At 30.6% G+C, this 22033-nt stretch overlaps 3 protein-coding genes across 3 annotated transcripts; 1 reads left to right on the top strand and 2 right to left on the bottom strand.

The window, feature by feature from the left end:
- Positions 1-7077: 7077 nt before the first annotated feature.
- LOC135143023 (acaloleptin A-like) lies at positions 7078-7523 on the bottom strand. The gene has a single exon (XM_064074848.1). The coding sequence runs from the start codon at positions 7481-7483 to the stop codon at positions 7157-7159; it is 327 nt and encodes a 108-aa protein (XP_063930918.1). The 5' UTR covers positions 7484-7523; the 3' UTR covers positions 7078-7156.
- A 5950-nt stretch (positions 7524-13473) lies between these two features.
- On the bottom strand, positions 13474-13936 carry LOC135143010 (coleoptericin-like). The gene has a single exon (XM_064074835.1). It carries the CDS (start codon positions 13878-13880, stop codon positions 13572-13574), a length of 309 nt encoding a protein of 102 aa, XP_063930905.1. The 5' UTR covers positions 13881-13936; the 3' UTR covers positions 13474-13571.
- Positions 13937-18338: 4402 nt separating this feature from the next.
- LOC135142998 (coleoptericin-like) lies at positions 18339-18647 on the top strand. The gene has a single exon (XM_064074820.1). The coding sequence runs from the start codon at positions 18339-18341 to the stop codon at positions 18645-18647; it is 309 nt and encodes a 102-aa protein (XP_063930890.1).
- The last annotated feature ends 3386 nt before the right edge of the window (positions 18648-22033 follow it).

Here is a 22033-nt window from a genome sequence, read left to right as displayed (position 1 = left end):
CAAAAGCACAACTGAAAGGAAAGCGTGCTGAGCGTCGCGATGGAGGGGTGCGAAGCGTCGCGACGCATCCAGCGCTGGAAAGTTTGGCAGGGTGATAAAGAGGCCTGTTGGAAAAATTGAATCGGTTTTTACACTTTAGTAGGGGGATCAGGAATTATGGCTTGGGGAATTTAAAGTGCTTGTATTAGGAAATTAAACATTGCTGGGGCGATGGAGGAACAAATTGGCCCTTTACGTTTTCTTTTCAACGAAAATGTTCGATTTTTAATCCGTGTGTGATTACTCCGATGACTGGAATCTTCTTGCCGACAAATGCGCAATTTAAGCCCCAGTCAAACATCCCCATTAATATTATTAATCATTATTACCGTTACTTTACCCTTGAACCCGAGCTGAACGCTGAAAACATGTTTCCGTTTGGCTGATACTCAAACCTCATTAACTCATTCTCCCAACGCAGATTCTTGTACTTAACCACCACCTTTAGAATTATCCTCGAACATCAAACTGGTGCAAACGAGCTTTGACGAGTTTCCTAATACAGAAGTTTGCGGCAAAGGGAACAACCCGATCATAAAACATCGCGACACTGTGGAGAATTTTATTACGAAATCGTATCTAGAGCTTAACATGTTTACCACACACAATGTAAATTCGTTGAAAAAACTAGCGTTTCGTAAATGTGCCGGCGGCGGTTTTTTACGCATTCTCAGTTAACGTTTTACATAAATATGGGGGTTTTGGTTTATTCATAATTAAAGAGCTTGTGTTAGCTACTTAACTCGAAAACTGTAAGTTGGTGAGGCAGAAACGACGTTGTTTAAAAACGAACTTCGATGTACTTGGAAAAGAAAAATAAAGAAAGAAAAGTCCGGGCAGAACTCGGAGGGTCTGGATGGCCTCGGTTTGTTGGAAAAGGCTAGCGAGCTTATATTTATTTAATTTTAACTTGTCGACATCGCGAGCGTAAGCTAAGGAGGTATTGTAATCGAGTCCGTCGGGCGACTGGACACTTATATATTTTCTCGACGCTTCGTGACCCCAAGAATACGAAAACATCCTGCAGATTTTTGTGTATAACAAAATTTACAATTTAATTTTGAAACGTTCTACGGTTAAAAATGGAAAACTCGAAAAATTTGAAACCGAGGAAGTAAAGGCCGAAAAATAATACAAACAGAAATCTGAAAAATTAAAAAATGTAAAAATCTAATAATTGAGAAATCTAAAAATTGCAAAATCCTAAAACGGAAATAACGAAAAATTGAAAAATCGAAAAAATGAACATTTCAAAAAATTAAAATACGTATTTAAAAATTGAAAAATTTGAATTTGAGGAAGTAAAACTCGAAAAGTTTAAGAATTCGAGAAATTCAAAATATAAAAATTGAAAAACTTGAAAATTAAATACTGTGAGACGAAAAATTACAAAATTCAAAACAACAAAAAATTAAAGTAACTAAAAATAGAAAAATATTAAATCGAGAAAATAAAAATCGAAAAAACTCAAAAATTGAAGACGAGAAAATAGAAAAATTAAAAATTTGCAAAAATCAAACACCGAAAAGTTCAAGAATTGAAATTCGAGAAATAGAAAATCGAAACATTTAAATTCGAAGTCGCAAGACCAAAAGACCGAAAATGAAAAACCTAAAAATCGTAACACTGAGACATCGAAAAACCGAAAAATTATAAAAATGTAATACATATTGGAAAAATCGAAAAATTGTAAAATCCTAAAATTGAAGACACGAAAAATTGAAAAATTAAAAATTAAAATTTGAGAAACACAACACCGAAACATTTAAAAATTGAAAAAAAAGAAAAATACTTACAAATTCAAAAATTGCGATTCGAAATATTGAATCGATTAATATAGAAATTGCAACAATGAAACATCGAAAAGAGTTGAAATCGGAGAAAATAAAAATCAACAAAATTGAAAAATGGAAGAACCGAAAATCGAAAAATTGAAAAAACTGCAAAACCGAATCTTAAAAATAAAAATAATTCAAAAACCAGAAAAATCAAAAAATTGCAACAATGAAAAACCGAAAAGCACAAGAATTGAATCACTGAAATTCGAACAACAGAAAATCAAAAAAAATTATTTCGAGAAAGTAATCTTTGAAAAATAATTAAAAAATTGAAAATGGAAAAATATTAAATCGAGAAAATAAATATTGAAAGAATTGGAAAATTGAATAATAGAAAATTGAACTGAAAAATTAAACAATTGAAAAATTGAAAAGTCCAAACACCAAGAAATCGGATAATCAAAAATGAAAAACCTAAAAAATAATTGTAACACTGAAACATCTAAAAACAGAAAAGGTAAAAAAAATCGAACAATTGACGAAACGAAAATCTGAAAAATTAGAAACTAAAATTTGAGAAGCAGAACACCGCAACATTGAGAATTTGAAAAAAAAAAGTAGTAGAAAATTTAACCGAATTTTGGTTAGCGTTTTACCCTCTACATCATATTCCACATAGAAAATTTGGCAACAATCAGTCCAGTAGTTTGCTATTTTTATTTTCTGATAACCTCTATAAAATGAAAATCAGTGGTGTAAAAAATATTCCTACAGTTTTTTTACTTATATTTTTCAATTCTTCAATTTTTCTTTTTTTTTGTTTCCTCAGTTTACCCTTTTGCAATTTTTCGAGCTGTCAAGTTTGTCAATTTTCCAACTTTTTGATTTTTTAATGTTTCGACTTTATAATTTTTTGTTTTTTCAATTGTAATTTTTTCAATTTTTAGATTTGAGATTTTTCAATCTTTCATTTTTTTGTTTCAGTTTTTCGATTTGCAATTTTTCGTTTGAGTTGTTATTTTCCTTATTTTTTTCAATGTTTTGACTCTAATTTTTCTTCTTTTCAACGTAAAATTTTCAGATTTTTGGATTTTGCAATTTTATATTTTTTAATTTTTCATTTTTATCAAATTATGTGGCAAAAATTATAACTTTTAACAATTTTCACCTTTTCAATTTTACGATTTTACAGCTTTTCCATTTTTCAATTTTCCAATTTTTCAAGTTTTCGATTTTTTAATTTTTTATTTTTTGATTAATCAATTTTTGAAAAATTTCAGTTTCTCAAGTTTTTAAATTCTCAAGTTCTTAGTTTCTTAATGTCTCAATTTTTGAAAGACGTAAAAATGTGTAAAATCGAAAAATTGAATAATCAAAAGCTGAAACATTGAAAAACTAAAAATCCAGTAATTCAAACAGTTAAAAATTGAGATATTGTGAAAAAAAAATGAAACTTGGAAACTGTAAATTTAAAAAACTTTCGAAATTTTAGACTTTCAGTTTTGCTTAATTTTTCAGTTATTCCAGTTTTAAGTTTTTAATTCTTCGACTTTTTAGTTTTTGGATCATGTTTTTCCCGATTTTCAAATTTCTGTCCTTTAATTATTAGAATTTCCAACTTGTCGACATTTTAGGTTTCGATTTTTCGATTTTTATATTTTCCGATTCTTCAGTTAGTCGATTTTCGGTTTGGATGTTTCAGTTTTCCGAAGATTCATGATTTTTCATGTTTTGGATTTTTCGATAAATTGCGAAATTAAAATCGAAAAATTAATTTAAATTGAATTTTTGATTTTAGTAAAGAACCGCTTTCGTAAATAAATTATTATTATTTAAAAATCTAAAAATTTAAATCTATACATTGAAAAATTAATAATCGAGAAAATGAAAAATTGAAAAATTGAAACATTAAAAAATCGAGAAACTAAAAGTCGAAAAATAGAAAATCGTGAAACAGAAAAATTAACAACCGAGGAATTTAATGTTAAAACTAAAAAATTGAAATATTGAAAAATTAAACAATATAACTGAAATTTAAAACAGCAAAATCGTAAAATTGAAGAAAGGAACAATTTGAAACTCGAAAAATTGCGAAATTCAAAACTTGAAAAATCTAAAAATTGAAAAATTGTAGAAGCGAAAATCGGAAAATTAAAAAAACTGCAAAATCGAATCTTACAAACGTGTTACGCTTAAAAATTGAAAAATCGAAAAATTTGAAATCGGAAAAAAAGCTTAAAAATAATTCAACAATCAGAAAAATCTAAAAAACTGAAAATTCGAAAAATTGCAACAATGACAGACTGAAAAATTCAAGAATAGAAATTCGAACAATAGAAAATAAAAAAAAATGAATTTCAGAAGGTAATAATTGATAGATAATAATTAAAAAATCGTAGAAATCGAAAAATTGAAAAATTTCCACGATGAAACATTTGAAAAAGTTTAAGAATTCGAGAAACCGAAACCTTACAAATCAAAAATTAAAATTTGAGAAACAGAACTCCACAACTTTTAGAAATGGAGAAAAAAACTAGAAAATTTAAAATTGAGTGACTGAAAATCGAAAAATGTTAATTTAAATTGAATCTTTATTTACATTATTGAATCATTATTTAAAGATCTAAAAATTTAAATCGAAAAACTGAAAAATTAATAATCTGGAAAAGGAAAAAAAAGAAAAATCTAAATATTAAAAATCGAAAAACTAAAGATCGAAAAATTGAAAATAGCAAAATCGTAAAATTGAGGAAAGGAAAAATTTTAAATGGAAAAACTGGGAAATTCAAAACTTGAAAAATCTAAAAATTTAAAATTGGTAACTAGAAAAATCGTAACATTGAATCGAAAAATTAAAAATCGTAAAGCAAAATACAAATGCTTGTTCACTGTACATACAAACCCTCAACAGATCAATCCTGTCCATTGGGCGACTGGCTACTTTTATGTTTTCTGGACGTTTCATGTGTATTTGTGGTTCATGAATCCATCCATATTTTTGCAAAAAACTGTTCACATTAACATACGTGTCCTTGCTAAAATGTTTATAACGTCATTAAAAAAAATGTATATGGAAAAAGTCACCAGAAACATATGCATACCATGCTTTTTACCTGTACTTTAACAATCCACGCATATATTAATTTTAACTCATAAGGGTCATCATCAAAAAGAAATGTTATTATCAAAGTTAAATTTTTCGACCAATTTTTTTCAATCGTTTTAGTGCGGAATCATCTCCCTTTGGACCGTAAAAAAATCAAGCTTCCCTCATTCGTCAGATTTTACGAAATAACCCACGTTAATAAAGATAATAGGACAAACGAATCCATCGCGTTGTTTGCGGAGAAGGCATAGAAAAATCCAATGTTGCAGTGAAGTTGGCAAACAAGCCCCTCGAGCAAGTTAATAATGAGCAAGTTCTTATAAATCGTAACTTACTCAAAATGTCTAGCTAATAACGATATACTTACAAAATTGCTTTTGGGAGTGTGTAACATGGTTACTTTACGCACCATTGCACTCATTTTTTTTGCACGCTTTTTTCGACCACGATGTCGTTGCCCCCGATTCGGCCATCCTCAGCAAACGATCAGTTTTCGGCTTATCGGCCCCCGGCAATCCCCGCCTAAACTCTGGTGTTGGATTAGATGACAGATTACTCGCATTTCTAGATGGAAAAATAAATAGAGATATCCTCCGCGAGCCCGAGAGATAAAAATGGAATCTGTCGGGGCTTGATGTGGACATGAAGGCTTTCACAAAGCGCAATATGCCGATTTTTCTGACGTTCCCTCGCTGAATTCCTGGGTTAATGGTTGAGACACTTTGTATGAATGGTCGTGGGTTATTGTGATTTGTAAACATTGTAGGGATAAATAAGCCGGGGGTAGGTGTTATTCTTTACGTGGGGGTATCGATTCGAAATTAGTTTGTGGTTCAGACGGGGATTATAGTTGGGAATTGATGGCGAGGGTTGGTAAAACAAAGGGAGCGAAGCAACAAACAGAGGAAAAACAAGGATATTTTGATATACTGTGGCTACAAATAATTAATATGAATCACGTTTTATAAATGAGAATTGTAATACACGTGTTTCGATTCACAGGTAGATGAACACTCATCATCGATCTCTGCGACGTGCTAATCGCCAGAATCATTATCCTTCCAAAAACCCTTCAGGACCTCCTTGGCGGCGTTTAAGGGCCCGAGATACACATTAACGCCAGTAACTGGCTCGTCAGCGAAATATGCCAGGACGATTTTCAATTAGCATCTTTTCACAGGCGCCGATTTGAAGGGCTCAGGATTGGGAATTACACGCCGTGTCAAAGGATAATTGTGTCGTCTGAGTGAGAACTTCCAACAATTACGTGCATTGTTCGAGAGTTGGGCTTCCCCGGGTATAATTTATCTACTTCGGGCGGGTACATCCCAGAAGACGTTTTTATTGGGTGATTAAAGAAGAGGGTCGTCCCGGAGGAGCGTTATGTCTGATTTAAAGGGGTGAATTTGTTGCAAAGGGCGGTTATTTGTTGGAAAATAGGTTACTTAAAATTACGGGAACAGTCGTGATGAAAACGAACTTATTACAGAGAAAAAATACACAGATAAAAAAATCAAAATTTGAATGTCCCTCGAAAGTTCCAAGTTTCGGGCCCTCCGTCAGTGGGTTTGGAGTAGACGGCTTTGAACTCGTTACCGTCGTCACCTCCTTCTTTTTCCAATTCGATGATTCCTCCAGTGTTCCCGCTGGCATCCAGTCCGAAGTTTGGTTTGAACACCCATTTTCCTTGTGGGGAGTGCCGAATACAGTCAGTTTGCCCAATGGGTTTAGTTGTAGTTTCATCTGGGTCAGCGTGGAGTGCTGCAAGGACGAAAAAATGGCTCGGTTTGTTAATCTTGTGGTGAACAAGATTTGTGCTGTTTATATATAAATTGTAGCGATTGTGGTGTGTTCGTGGGGATTTCCCACTGTGAAGAACCGTTTTCTTCACTATAGTTAGCCCAGAGCAAGTCCGTCCTTGTTCGACAACTGATAACCTCTGTTATTATAAAGAGCTTAAAAAATAAAAATATCTGTAATTGTGTTTCCTGCATTTATCTAAAGTAATTAATTACTATTTTTGGAACTAATCTTTATTGATAAGAATTTATTCGCTGACGTTTATTTTTCAATTCAGAGGGTCGTCCCAGAGGAGCGTTATGTTTTAAAGGGAACAGTGATAAAAACGAACTTATTAAAAAAAATACACAGAAATCTGAAAATAGTACTTTTATTTATTACAAATATTTAAAATTAAAATAAATAAATAAATAACAGTCGGTCGATGTGTTCTTCAAAATTTGAAAGTCCCTCCAACGTTCCAGGTTTCGCGCCCTCCGTCAGTAGGCTTGGAGTAAACGGCTCTGAACTCATTGTCGTCGCCTTGTCTTTCCAGCTCGATGACTCCTCCAGTGTTCCCGTCGGCGTCCCGTCCGAAGTTTGGTTTGAACACCCATTCTCCTTGCGGGGAGCGCCGAATGCGGTAGATTTGCCCAATGGGTTTAGTTGGGGGGTGGAGGAGGTGCGTTTCTTCCGGGTCGTACTGGTATTCGGCTGCTGGTACTGCCAGGGCAGCAGCGAGGAGGGCTGCAAGGACGAAGAAATTGCTCAGTTTGTTCATCTTGTAGTGGTAATGGAACGTTGTGTTGTGACAAGGTCGACTGAGTTTGAACGAGATGTGTGGTGTTTATATATGAATTGTGGCACCAGTGTTGAGTGTGTGGGGATATCCCATGGTGAAGAACCGTTTTCTTGTGTGCTGTTGTTGAGGTTTCTTCGTATTTGGATGCTGATTTTGGGTTTTCTTTTTTACCAAAAGGTTACTAATATTACGTTATTTCAAAATTGTGTTCAGTAGCTCCCCTTGAAATGTGGTCATTTTGAGAAATCTCTAATTTTTTTTTTCTTGGAGTTACTGTTATATTAAAAAATCTTCAATACTAGAAAGTGATTAGTTCTTCGTTAAAGTACAATACTTAAGTAATAACAATTTAGAAATTACAAACACTGATTAAATATTATCAAAAATATCTCTCCAAAACAAAAATAAAATCTTCAATCACGTCTTGAAGTGGAACCTCTTTGTATTTGAGTAACAATTTTTAGTTGTTTCTTTTTTCCTCTACGTGAGGTTTATAAATACACGTTTAGTTTTTTCCTGAGCATCCAGATTTTTGGAAAAACTCAAAATTGTATAACAGCGTTTTACAGTTTGACTTTGAAATTGCAAAATCGAATGCTTTGAAATTTTGTAAATGGTAAGTCGGTAGTTAAAATAAACCTATCCGGTCGTGCCCTCACCTCAGGAATTGATCACGTCATCTTACAATTTTGTCGGATAAATGTTATGTAAATGTCAAAAAGTAACATGGTCCTTTTGTTTTTTGTTTAGATGTCGAGATTTTTAGAAAAAAACAAAATTTTTTCAATACTTCGTTTTTTCAATTTTTAGACTTTTGATTTTTGATGCTTTGCTTTTACGATTTTTCAAAAATTTTCTATTTTTTAAACGTACATTCTTAAATGATTTTTGATGTGCTGATTTCTTGATTTTGCAATTTTTTTGATTAATTTTTTCAATATTTTAATTTTACTATTTTTTAAATTTTAAATCTTTGATTTTCCTATTTTCTAACTTTTCGGTTTTAATTTTTAAATTTTTGATTTTTCGACTCATTCACATCACGATTTTTCGATTTCTCGGTGTTTCGATTTTTCGTTTTTCGTTTTTTTTGCTTTTCCAATTTTTTACATTTTATATTTTACATTTTATATTTTTGATTTTTTCAATTTTAGATTTCTCCATTTTAAATTTTTTAATAAGTATATTCTAATTTTTAAATTTTTCAATATTTCGATTTTGCAGTTTTTTAATTTTTCTTTTTGATTTCTTGATTGTTCAATTTTTTGTTTAATTTTGTCGATATTTTAATTTTTCGATTTTTAAAATTTTAAAAATATATTCAATTTCACGATTTTCCGATTTTTCAGTTCTTCGAATCTTTCTATTTTTCAACTTTTCAAATATTTAAATTTATAATTTTTCATTTTCATCGATTGCCAATTTTTCGGTTTTTAATTGTTCGATTTTCCAGTTAATTTCGATTTTTCGATTTATCTGTTTAAATTTTTCAGTTTTTAATTTATCAATTTTTCGACTTTTCGACTTCAGGTTTTTCGATCTTCCGATGTTTCGATTTCTCGATGTTTCAGTTTTGCACTTTCGATTTCTCAATTTTTGTTTCCAATGTTCGGTTTTCGTTTCTTTCTTGTTCCAATTTTTAGACATTTCAATTTTTCGATTTTTTCAAATTTTCCAGTATTTCGATTTTTTAAATTTTCCATTTTCCGTTTTTCCATTTTTCGATTTCCCCATTTTGAAATTTTTTAATAAGTAGATATTTCAATTTGTAGATTTTTCGAATTTTTGATTTCTCGATATTTCGGTTCTTCCAATTTTTTAAAATTTTTCGAATTTTATAGACATAAGTTCTTAAATTTTTATATTTTTCGATTTTCGATGTTTTGATTTCTTGATTTTTCAATTTTTTGATTAATTTTTTTCGATACTTTAATTCTTCGATTTTTCAATTCTGGGAGACTTTCTACATGTTTTTAAATTTTTCGGATTTTTTTTCTTTAAATTTTTTATGTTCCAATTTTTAAATTTTTCGATTTCCCGATTTCGTATCGATTTTTGGATTTTTCGAGATCTCAACTTCACGGTTTTTCGATCTTTTGACGTTTCGATCAAATCGAATAATAATTTTTTCATTTTTCGGCTTTTCGATTCTCCGATTTCTCGATTTTCAATTTTTCAATTTTAGTTTACGGATTTTTCAATCTTAGGTTTTTTCAATTATTCGACTTTTTGATTTTTGAATTTTTATTTTTACGATTTTTCAAAAATGTTCTATTTTTTAAACGTAAATTCTTAAATGCTGCAGTTTTTCAATTTTTGATGTGTTGATTTCCTAATTTTTCCATTTTTTTATTAATTTTTTCGATATTTGTTAATTTTTCTATTTTTAAAATTTTAAATATGTATTCAAATTTCTCGATTTTTCGATTTTTCGATTGTTCGAATTTTTGAATTTTAAATTTTTTATTTTCCTATTTTTTAACTTTTCGGTTTTTAATTTTTTCGATTTTCCAGTTTATCGATTTTTCAATTTTTCTTTTTCTTGATCTATCTGGTTAAATTTTTCAGTTTTTAATTTTTCAATTTTTCGATTTTTGACTTCTCGGCTTCATGATTTTTCGCTTTTCGTTTTTTTGCTTTACCAATTGTTCGCCATTTCAATTTCTCAATTTTTTTCAAATTTTTTAGTGTTTCGGTTTTTTAATTCTTACATTTTCGATTTTTCCATTTTTCGATTTACCCATTTTAAATTTTTAATAAGTACAAATTCTAATAATTTTTCCATTTTTTTATTGATTTTTTCAATATTCTAATTTTTAGATTTTTCAGTTTTTCGAATTTGGAATTTTTGATTTTCCTATTTTTCAATGTTTCGGTTTTTAATTTTTCTTCACGATTTTTTGATTTTTGATGTTTTGGATTTCCCGATGTTTCAGTTTTTCACTTCCGATTTCTCGATGCTCAGTGTTTCGATTTTCGCTTTTAATGTTATTGCTTTTCCAATTTTTCGACGTTTCAATTTCTCAATTTTTAAAATTGTTTCATGTTTCGATTTTTTAAATTTTACAATTTCTATTTATCCATTTTTAGATTTTTCGAATTTTCGATTTCTCGACATCTCGGTTTTTCGATTTTTAAGATTTTTCCACTATTCAATTTTTCGATTTTTAGACATTTTTTGGGTTTTTCGACTTTTTGATTTCTCGATATTTCAGTTTTTCTATTTCTCGCGTTTCCGATCTTTCAGTTTTTCAACTTTTTGATTGTTGATTTTTTATTTATTACTTTTACGATTTTTTAAATATAAGTTCCTAAAATTTTTATTCTTTCGATTGGTTGATGTTTTGAATTCTTGATTTTTCTATTTTTTGTTTAATTTTATCGATATTTTAATTCTTTGATTTTTTTAATTTTAATATGTGTTCCTTTTCACGATCTTTCAATTTTTCAGTTCTTCGAATCTTACTGCTTTTCAGCTTTTCAAATCTTTAAATTTAATTTTTCGATTTATCAAATTCTGTTTTTTAAGTTTACATTTTTCAGTATTTAATTTTTCAATTTTTCGATTTTTCAACTTCTCGACTTTACGATTTTTCGATTTTTTTTATTTAAATTTTTTATGTTCCAATTTTTCAATTTTTCGATTTCCCGATTTCGTATCGATTTTAGGATTTTTTTAGATCTTTACTTCACGGTTTTTCGATCTTTTGACGTTTCGATTAAATCGAATAATAATTTTTTGATTTTTCGGCTTTTCGATTCTCCGATTTCTCGATTTTCAATTTTTCAATTTCAGTTTACGGATTTTTCCATTTTTCGATTTACCCATTTTAAATTTTTAATAAGTAGAAATTCTAATAATTTTTCCATTTTTCGATTGATTTTTCAATATTTTAATTTTTAGATTTTTCAGTTTTTCGAATTTGGAATTTTTGATTTTCCTATTTTTCAATGTTTCGGTTTTTAATTTTTCTTCACGATTTTTTGATTTTTGATGTTTTGGATTTCCCGATGTTTCAGTTTTTCACTTCCGATTTCTCGATGCTCAGTGTTTCGATTTTCGCTTTTAGTGTTATTGCTTTTCCAATTTTTCGACATTTCAATTTCTCAATTTTTAAAATTGTTTCATGTTTCGATTTTTTAAATTTTACAATTTCTATTTATCCATTTTTAGATTTTTCGAATTTTCGATTTCTCGACATCTCGGTTTTTCGATTTTTAAGATTTTTCTACTATTCAATTTTTCGATTTTTAGACATTTTTTGGGTTTTTCGACTTTTTGATTTCTCGATATTTCAGTTTTTCTATTTCTCGCGTTTCCGATCTTACAGTTTTTCAACTTTTTGATTGTTGATTTTTTATTTTTTACTTTTACGATTTTTTAAATATAAGTTCCTAAACTTTTCAATCTTTCGATTGTTTGATGTTTTGATTTCTTGATTTTTCTATTTTTTGTTTAATTTTGTCGATATTTTAATTTTTTGAATTTTCAAATTTTAATGTGTTCCATTTCACGATCTTTCAATGTTTCAGTTCTTCGAATCTTACTGCTTATCAGCTTTTCAAATCTTTAAATTTAATTTTTCGATTTATCTGTTTTTTAAGTTTAAATTTTTCAGTATTTAATTTTTCAATTTTTCGATTTTTCAACTTCTCGACTTTACGATTTTTCGATCTTTTGATGTTTCGATTTCTCGATGTTTCCGCTTTGCACTTTCGATTTCTCGATTTCTCTCTGTTTTCATTTTTCGCTTTTCATTTTTTTGCTTTTCCAATTTTTCGACATTTCAATTCCTCAATTTTGTTTCGATTTTTTAAAGTTTACATTTTCGATTTTTATTTTTTTTTTATTTCTCCATTTTAAATTTTTAGTAAGTAGATATTTTAATTTTTAGATTTTTCGAACTTTCGATTTTTGATTTTTCAATTTTTTACTTTTTCGATTTTCAAAAATTTTCCGATTTTTATAAAAATAAGTTCTTAAATTTTTGTATTTTTCGATTTTTTGATGTTTTGATTGGATTTTTCAATTTCTTGATTAATTTTTTCGATATTTCCATTTTTCGGATTTTTTAAATTCAAATAATTTTGTATTTTCTGATTTTTCAATTTTTTGGTATTTAGTTTTTCGATTTTTCAATGTTTCGATTTCTGGATTTCGTATCGATTTTTCGATTTATCTGTTTTTTAAGTTTAAATTTTTCCGTATTTAATTCTCCAATTTTTCGATTTTTTGAGTTCTCAAATGTAATTGGGAAAACAAAAAGAATGAAAAATGCAATGAAAATTTTTATTTTATGTAAAAGAAGGTTACAAACCCTAAAATAATTTCTAGTGGTTTAAAAATAACAAGAGAGGCGGAAACATGTAAGAAAATGCCAAGTTTAAACTCCCGCCAACGCCCAAGAAAATAATCCAAAAACTTCAAAATTACCACAAAGTACTCAAATCTCCAGTGCAGATTAGATCATCTTTCATCACCTCCGACCTTTCAACGATTTAAAGTTCTTGAAACCAAATTACATTTGTTCACACACACCCTTTTAGATGATTTAAAAAAATACCGGAACCTCCCCGGATTCCATCTGGCGTCGTTAACACGCGCTAAAAAATGTATTGGAATTACGTGGAGGCGGGGGGCGGGAGAATCTCTTTGCATGCAAATCGTTCCACGAGGATGTAATATAAAGCCGTGGACAAAAAAGTGCAAGCCGAGTCGTCTAGACTCGTTTAATGCCTTGTTAAGCTTTAATGGACGTCCTTTTTGTGATGGACGGGTTCGGCATGGACGTGACGACGATTGTCTGGAAATGGGGAATCCCGGGCTGGACAGGCACCATCAGTCTTCGCCGCCACATAATGTAATTTATGATGATGTATCAGAAGCAGATTTGCGAGCTCGAATCATCAATTACTGTTAAATGTTTGTGTTATGTGAATACGAGAGTGATGATTAAGCATTAACAATATTATTATAATTAGTTTTTTATTGCCTCAATTACATAAGTTAAGAATATAAATTACTAAGTATGTACACTGTCGAACTTTTTATTCTTCAATAATTCAGTTACCACCTGAAGGTTCCTCCCACGCTCCACGTTTCTGGTCCCATGTTCGAATAAGTGGCGCGGAAGTCGTGGTCTTCTCCCTTGCGTTCGAGTTCGATGTTGGCTCCGGTGTTTCCTTTGGCGTCTCTACCAACGTTGGGTTTGAAGACCCATTCGCCATCGTCGGGAGAGCGTCTGAACCGCTGGACTTCAACCGGAGAGTAGATTTCGTAGGCTTGTTCGGGATAAACTTGGTAGTGTTCAACGGGAATCGTTGATGACACGGCTACGAGAGCCGCGACGACGAAAAAAATTGCAATCGTTTTCATTTTTGGGTTTTTGTTCTTGAGTCTTCAGTATTAGAAGTGAACTGATTGAAGTGGAGACGAATTACTCGTATTTATATTTCGTAGCGCGAGTGTTGTCCGCGGGAATAACCAAGAACGTGCTGTTAATGGGAAATTTTTATCAGTAAATTTTTTTTTTTTTTATTTTATTATAGTCAGCACAAATAATCACTAAATTATATTGTAATAAACTAGAAAACAAAAAAATGCAGAATTGTTTATGAGGAATAAGTTTATTGTGAAACCCTCAGGTAAGTTTTTTTATGCTTCGATTTCTCGAACTTTTGATGTTTATAAATAACCTTCGACCAATTTTCTACCGCAATTTCTGAAACCACAAGTACAGTAAATGGTGTTTACTACGGCAGATTTTGAGGGGCGTCATCAAATCATTGGCGGATTTTTCAGTGATGAACAGAACCCTAGAAATCCAATTTCCAGTCACCGTTTCCACGAGAACACACAAAGACCAAGAAAACAAATTCCAGCAGTCGAACCTTATAGTCGCACACACCCCTGATGTATCTAAATCGTCTCGGATTCAGAAACGGGGACACTCTGAGACGGTTTCGATGTCCCAAATGACGTAGCTCGACACAGGTGGTGAAATCGTGGATCCATGTTTTCTAAAGTTTCAGACCAAAAATCCCGTCAAACATTAACAAAAAGCGTCACCATAATTATCTAGCATTGATTCAGCAAATCTGCGTTTTGTAAATATGAAATTCATCCGTGTCGCTTGTGAAAATATGTGTCTATTTGCTCCGATAACACTAGCTGGAGGGTCACTGTTTGCATTAAATATCGACACATCACTAGCTGTCGAAACAAAGCCGAATCAAAAAGCTCCAAAAACCCCTCAATTTGATTCGGTAATTTTGAGTAATAATAACATAAACACGTTAATAACGTTACAGCAGCAATGCGGTATTATGTATATTCGTGTACAATCACAACCCCACTTACCCCGTTTGCGCTTTACGCCCCATTATCCTTTCCCTCCCGCCGCTAAACCGCGTTCGCATTTACCGGACCGAAAGCTGTTATTAAGAGCCAGCTTTTACGTCCTTTTTACGATGCATTCGCTATCGAAATAAATAAATATGGAAACAATCCAACACGGGCGTAAGCCCATTCAGGCCTCCCTAATCCGTGCATACGAACCCGAACCCGGCCAGAAATGTCAGCATTTCGACTGTTTCCGACCCAAATATCACTCCAACAATGAACAGGTGAACGATCAAACACCCGACTCGCTCGCCTGGAACTAGGTGTAATAAAGAGACGAGTTTCATCACATATCTATTAATTACACACGAGTTGCAGTGAACAAAATATTCGACGTTTTAGAGAACAGGCGCGAGTTCTGGCCTGGCTAGGGCTGATAGGGTCTGCGAATGCACACACATGTTTGGATGATCGGAGGGCACAAAGCTGGATTGCGGCTAGTGTCGACGATGAGATAACAAAGAAGAATGACATCTTTGACGAAATTACTCAGAAATTTGATATAGTAGTCCTCTGTTACCCTTGAGAAGAGTACAAAGAAAATGAAATCTTAAGCCCAGGTTCAAAAAATCAATTATTCGAGACATTAAGAAATCGAAAAATTTTAAATTTAGAAATACCAACTGAGAAATCGAAAAATGAAAAAATCCAGAAATCGAAAATTTCAAGAATCGAAAAATTGAAAAATCCAACATTAAATTGTCAACAAAATTGAGTAATGGGAAAATTGGTAATCGAGAAATTGAGAAATCGAAAGTGGAAATATCGGGAAACCCAAAAACCGAAAAACATATAAACAAAAATTGGAACAATCGGTCCGGTAGTTTTGGAGATCATCTTTCTAATAAAAATCCGGACAAACGGCAGACAGACGGGATAGTCGGGGGTCTTAGAATAGGTCAATGACCTGTTGATAAAAAATAATGACGGTTCTAGGACGGGTCAAAAGAGGTCAAACTGTCGTAGAACCCCCACTACATAACCTCTCTGTCTGATTTCTATCAATATGTTTGATTAAAAAACCTGTGGCAGTCTGAAACGATTACGAAAGTTGAAAATTCTAAAATTTATAAAAAGAAAAATGGAAAATTCGAAAGTCGAAAAATCGAGAAATCGCGGAACTGCAAATCCAAAATTTAAAAAATTTAAAACTTGCGAAATTGAGGAATCAAAAAAACAGGAAAATCGAAAGATTGAAAAATTCCAATGAGCTACTAATAACCGAAAAGTCGAAAAATTTTAAAAATCGAAAAACCGAGATGCCAAGAAATGGAACATCTAAAAATCGTAAAAACGAAAAATTGAAAAATGGAAAAATTAAAAAAGAAATATCGAAAAATTAAAAATTTAAAAATTGAAAAATTAAAATACCGAAAAATTGAAGAATGGAAAAATTAAAAATCGATAAATCGAAACATCAAAAAATCGAAAAATGAAAAATTGAAAACTGAAATTTGAATTGCAAAATCTAAAGGCGAAGGATCGAGAAATTGCAAATCCAAAATTTAAAAATTGAAAAATTGGGAAATTGAGGAATGAAAAAACAGAAAAATAAAGAAATTGAAAAATTCCTAAACTGAAATGAAAACTTAACAAATCGGAAAATTGAAAAATCAAAAAACCGAAAACCCCCGAAATCAAAAATGTAACATTTAAAAAATTGGAAAATTAAAAGAAAATATTGAAAAATCGAAAATTTAAAAGTTGAAAAATTAAAATATCGAAAAATTGAAAAATCGACAAATCGAAATATGAAAAAATTGAAAAATGAAAAATTTTAAATCGGAAAGTAGAAAAATCGAGAAACATCAAACATCAAAATGTCGAGAAACTGAAAAGACGAGAAGAAAAAAAATCGAAAAATCAATAAATTGAAAAATCAAAAAATCATTCATTACTTTTTTTAAAAAAAATCAAAAGTCTTCTTATTGTGAAACATTTTTCCAATTTTGAAAATCATCTTCGAGGAAAAATTTTAATACTTGTGTAAAACTGGAGTTTTTAACACCAATAAGGTAGTGGTTGAAAAATCGAGAAATCGAAAAATCGAAAAATGGAGGAAAAGTTGAAGAATCGAAAAAATGAGAAATCCCAGAACTCAAACATCGAAAAATTGAAAAAAATAACATTGGGAAGCCTGAAAAATCTGAAAATTGACAAATCGAAAAAGTGAACAACTTGAAAACCGAAAAATCGATTAATCGAGAAATTAAAATTTAGAAACGCCACAACTGGAAAATCCCAACACTGAAATATAAAAAAATTGAGTAATCGGAAAATTGAGAAATCGAAAATAGAAAAATCGAAAATTAAAAAAATTGTTATATCTACATAATGTAATAAGCAATGAATAAGAGCAGACAAATTTTGGTTAGCGTCTTACCATTTACATGATATTCCTAACAAACACAAAATTTGACAACAATCGGTCGGATAGTTTCGGAAATTATCTTTCTAATAAAAATCCGGACAGACGGTAGACAGACAGTCGGGGATCCTAGGACAGGTCAAATGAAGTCAAACTGTCGTAGAACCCCCACAACATAACTACTCTGCTTTCTATCGGCCTGTTTGATTACAAAGTCTCCGGAACTATGAAACGATTACTTCTTGGTTACGGTAGTGACAATGATTTAGGAATTTCAAACACGAAGATTTTCAAAATTATTATTCATTTCAAAAAAATTCTTCAATCACGTCCTGATTTTTTATTGGAAAAAGGGATTATTTTATGAAACTATATATTTGTAATTCTCATTTCACAATTTTGATACAATGTGTTCACGAAATAAAAGAATTGGGAAAAATTCAGAATCAAAAACTGCCACAAATTTTCTGAGAAGTTTGCAAGAAATACGTTCTAGATTGTTGTGATAGAATTTATCCTTGAACTTTGTTTCATTCAACAACATCCTAGAAAAATATTTGCACCTTTTGAGATCAAGCAGCACGTGCTAAGCGAAAAGGGGGATTTTATTATTTTTTTTATATACCGGTAAGTAACATTAAATGGAAATTCCGCTTGAAATTGATAGTTTTTTTCCTTGTATACTGAAAAATCTTCTCCTGTTGTCACTACTATTAAAATATAATTTAGAGGTTATTATTTCTATTGTTATTATTATTTTTTTTTTAAACAAAAAATACAGTACAAGAACTGTTGATAATGTAAATAATGCAAAATTGTCACTTTAAAAGACTACGACGTTCCCTCAATGCTAAAGTATCTGAAAGTCCATTTACTGAAGTAAATTGGTATTTTTTTTAATACACATTGTTGAACGAATCGTACTGATAAGAATTCCCGATTCACAGCACGCTTGGTTATTCCCGAGAACAACACTCGCGCTACAAAATATAAATACGAATAATTCGTCTCCACTTCAATCAGTTCATTTCTAACACTGAAAACTGAAGAACGAAAACCCAAAAATGAAAACTACTACAATTTTTTTCGTCGTCGCGGCTCTTGTTGCCGTGTCATCGTCCATTCCCGTTGAACACTATGAAGTTTATCCCGAACAAGCCTACGAAATCTACTCTCCCGTTGAAGTCCAACGGTTCAGACGCTCTCCCGACGATGGCGAATGGGTCTTCAAACCCAACGTTGGCAGAGACGCCAAAGGAAACACCGGAGCCAACATCGAACTCGAACGCAAGGGAGAAGACCACGACTTCCGCGCCACTTATTCGAACATGGGACCAGAAACGTGGAGCGTGGGAGGAACCTTCAGATGGTAACTGAATTACTGGAGAAGAAAAATTTCTGCGGTGTATATATTTAGTAATTTATATTTTTAATTTATATATGTATGTAATTGGGAAAATAAAAAAAAAAAGAAAAATACGAGGAAAATTTTTGTTAAAAAAGGGTTATAAATCCTAAAATAATTTCTTGTTGAATAAGGATAGCATAAGAGGTGGGAAAATTGTGAGAAAGTGACAAATTTAAACTACACTCAAAGCCCAAAAAGAATCTGGAATTACATCCAGATTTTTATTTTCATTTTTGTTTTGTCTGTTGACATTCTCAAATGTCAAATTACGAAGCGACTGACTCGAGGGCCTTGAAATTGTGAATTAAAAATTCTCCATTCGTCTGCAAAAAAATATTACGTCATTTTAAAATTGTGTTGGGTAGATTCCCTTGAAATGTAGTGACTTTAAGAAGTGTTTAATAATATTTTGTATATAATCGTTTTTGTATTTTCCAACACTAGAAAACGATTATTTTTTCATTAAAGTATGATAAGTAATAATTTAGAACTTACAAACGCTGATTAAAGATTTTCGAAAATCTCTCTCAAAAAAAATTCAGTCTTTAGTTTTCGATTACGTCTTGAGATGAAACATGTTCGTGTTTCAGTAATAATTTTTTAACTTTTCTTTCTCAGGAAACTGTTGAAAAATAAGATCATTTTTCAAGTCTCTAACTGCATATTTTCCCAATATTTCATAATTTGTAAAACACAAAACTGTTGTTGTGTATTTCAATTTGAGTTTGCAGTTTTTTTTCAGTTTATCAATTCTTCAATTTCTCCATTTTTCGAAGTTTGAGACGTTTTCTTAATTTATGATTTCTCAATTTTCTGATACTTTAATTTTACAAGTTTCAAGTTTTCTGTTCTTCAATTTTTTGTTTTTTCAATGTATGACGTGTCTAAATTTTCGATTAATTGATTTTCTGATTATCCGACTTTTGGATTTCCCGATTTTTCGATTTTTCCATTTCCCAGGTTCTCGATGTTTCAGTTTTGGAATTTTTCAATATTTCTACTTTTTGATTTTTATTCTTTACTTTTTCGATTTTTCACAATTTTTCATTAATTTAAATATAAGTTCTTAAAATTTTCAATTTTTCGATTTCTCAATTTTATATTTTTCCGATTTTTTAAATTTTAGATTATTCAGTTTTTTGATCAGTATCAATCACTACTTTAGTGGTGTTAATAATAACTTACATATACGGTTTTACATTAAAATTTTTACCTCGAAGATAATTTTTAGTCTCGATTTTTCGAATTGCAGTTTTTCATTTTTCGATATTTTTTCATTTTTTAAATTTTTGATTTGTCGATTTTTTTTTTAATTTTCCATGTTGGTAAAATCTTACATTTTTCGTTTTTTCAATTTTTCGATGTTATGATTTTTTGATTTTCCATTTCTTGACGTCTCGAATTTCGATTTTTTAAATTTTGCGAATTTTAGATATTAGATTTCCCAATTTTTTAAGTTTTCAATTCCCCAATTTTTCAACATTTCAATGTTGGTAACTTTGCAATTTTCGAATTTTTAAATTTTAAATTTTTCGCTTTTTTGATGTGTCGATTTCTCAATCTTTTCATTTTTCGAATTTTCGCTTTCAGATTTTTCTGGTTTTCATTTCTTTCATTCAATTTTTTTTTCGATTTTTTAATTTTTGGTGTTTTTTGATGCTTCGACTTCTCGGTTTTAGATTTTTTGATTTTTCAATTTCTTGATTTTTCTGGTTTTTGTCTTCTCGACTTGTTGGTTTCTAGATCTTTTGATGTTTGATTTCTCAATGTTCGAGTTTTTTAGTTTTCTGATGTTTCAATTTTTTCGATTTTTCCGTTTTTCGACTTTTCGGGTTTTCAATTTTTCGATTTTCCAACTTTTCAGTGTTGCGATTTTTCAGTTTTTTGATTTGCTAATTTTTCGTAATTTCAGTTTTGGAATTTTTCAATTTCTCGATTTTTTTGTTTTTTGATTCCTCAGTTTACCAGTTCTTCAATTTTTTTAAATTTTGAATTTGCAGTTGCTCGATTTCTCTATTAAATTTTAGATTTTTCAATTTTTCGTTTTTCGATTTCTTGACTTTTCAATTTTTCCACATATTCTTCAGTTTTCCGTTATTGTAATTTTTCAATTTTTAAATTTTGATTTTTCAATATTTTTTTTTTAATTTTTCGATTTTCTTAACTTTTACATTTTTCGTCTGTTTAAATTTCTTGTCACCTCGGTTTTTCGATTTTTAAAATTTTTCGACTTTTCGGTTGTTAGATGTCTCGATTTTTTAGGTTTTAGTTTCCCAATTTTTCAACGTTTCAATTTTTCAATTTTTTTAGCTTCGTGTGCTGGATTGTCAATTTTTCGAGATTTCGGTTTTCGATTTCTCGGTTTTTCAATTCTTCGATTATTAAAAATTTTTCATTTCTCACTTTCTCGGCTTATTGATATTTCGATTTTTCAGTTATTCCTTTTTCCAAAAATCATTTTCCCCTTAGTTATTTAGTATTATTTAGCCCACTAGTTTTGCAAGATATGTAGGCTTTTATTTTTTACTTTTTCGATTTTTCAAAATTTTTCCATTATTTAAGTATAAGTTCTTACAATTTTCAATTTTTCGATTTTTGATGTTTTAATTTCGTGATTTTTGTATTTTGTGACTAAGTTTTTCCATATTTAAAATTTTCGATCTTCTAAATTTTGGATATGTATTCAATTTCTCAATGTTTCTATTTTTCAATTTCGATTACTCGATATCTCGGTGTTTCGATTTTTTGCTTTTAAAATTTTTCGACATTTCAGTTTTGGAATTTTTCCATTTCATTTTTGCCCCCAATTGTACTCTTATATTTGGGGGACGACGTTAGAGCAGACAAATTGTGATTAGCGTCTTACCATTTGAACATACAAAATTTGCCAAAATTGGTATAAAATATTTTAGCAGGCACTAGCCCCGCCCACCCACCCTTTCTTTTCTTAGAGAATATGTCATTTGCCAAAATCAGTCTTAAACTCAAACCCAACAAAAGAGAGGGTGGGTGGGCGGGGCTAGTACTTGCTAAGATAAAACTGATTTTGGTAAATGACATTACCTCTAAGAAAAGAGAGGGTGAGTGGGTGGGGCCAGTAGCTAATAAAAATCCAGACAGACGGCAGACAGACAGATAGGGGGTCTTAGTACAGGTCAATAACCTCTTGACAGAAAGTATTGGAGGTTCTAGAACAGGTCAAACGAGGTCAAACTCTCATAGAACCCCCACTACATAACTACTCCGTTTTCTATCAATTTGTTTGATTAAAAAATCTCTAGCACTCACACACATGGAAATTCCCGTTAAAAATTAGTTTTTTCTTTGTACACTCGAAAATCGTCTCCTATT

The sequence above is a fragment of the Zophobas morio genome, unplaced genomic scaffold, assembly GCF_036711695.1.
Source record: "Zophobas morio isolate AGI-343-1 ecotype UQ-CSIRO unplaced genomic scaffold, CSIRO_AGI_Zmor_V1 ptg000057l, whole genome shotgun sequence".
Classification (NCBI taxonomy): Eukaryota; Metazoa; Arthropoda; class Insecta; order Coleoptera; family Tenebrionidae; genus Zophobas; species Zophobas morio.
This window is presented reverse-complemented; position numbering and strand designations above follow the sequence as displayed.

Coding starts and splice junctions, on each gene's coding strand:
- LOC135142998 (XM_064074820.1), top strand. CDS start 18,339: ATGAAAACTACTACAATTTTTTTCGTCGTCGCGGCTCTTGTTGCCGTG.
- LOC135143023 (XM_064074848.1), bottom strand. CDS start 7,483: ATGAACAAACTGAGCAATTTCTTCGTCCTTGCAGCCCTCCTCGCTGCT.
- LOC135143010 (XM_064074835.1), bottom strand. CDS start 13,880: ATGAAAACGATTGCAATTTTTTTCGTCGTCGCGGCTCTCGTAGCCGTG.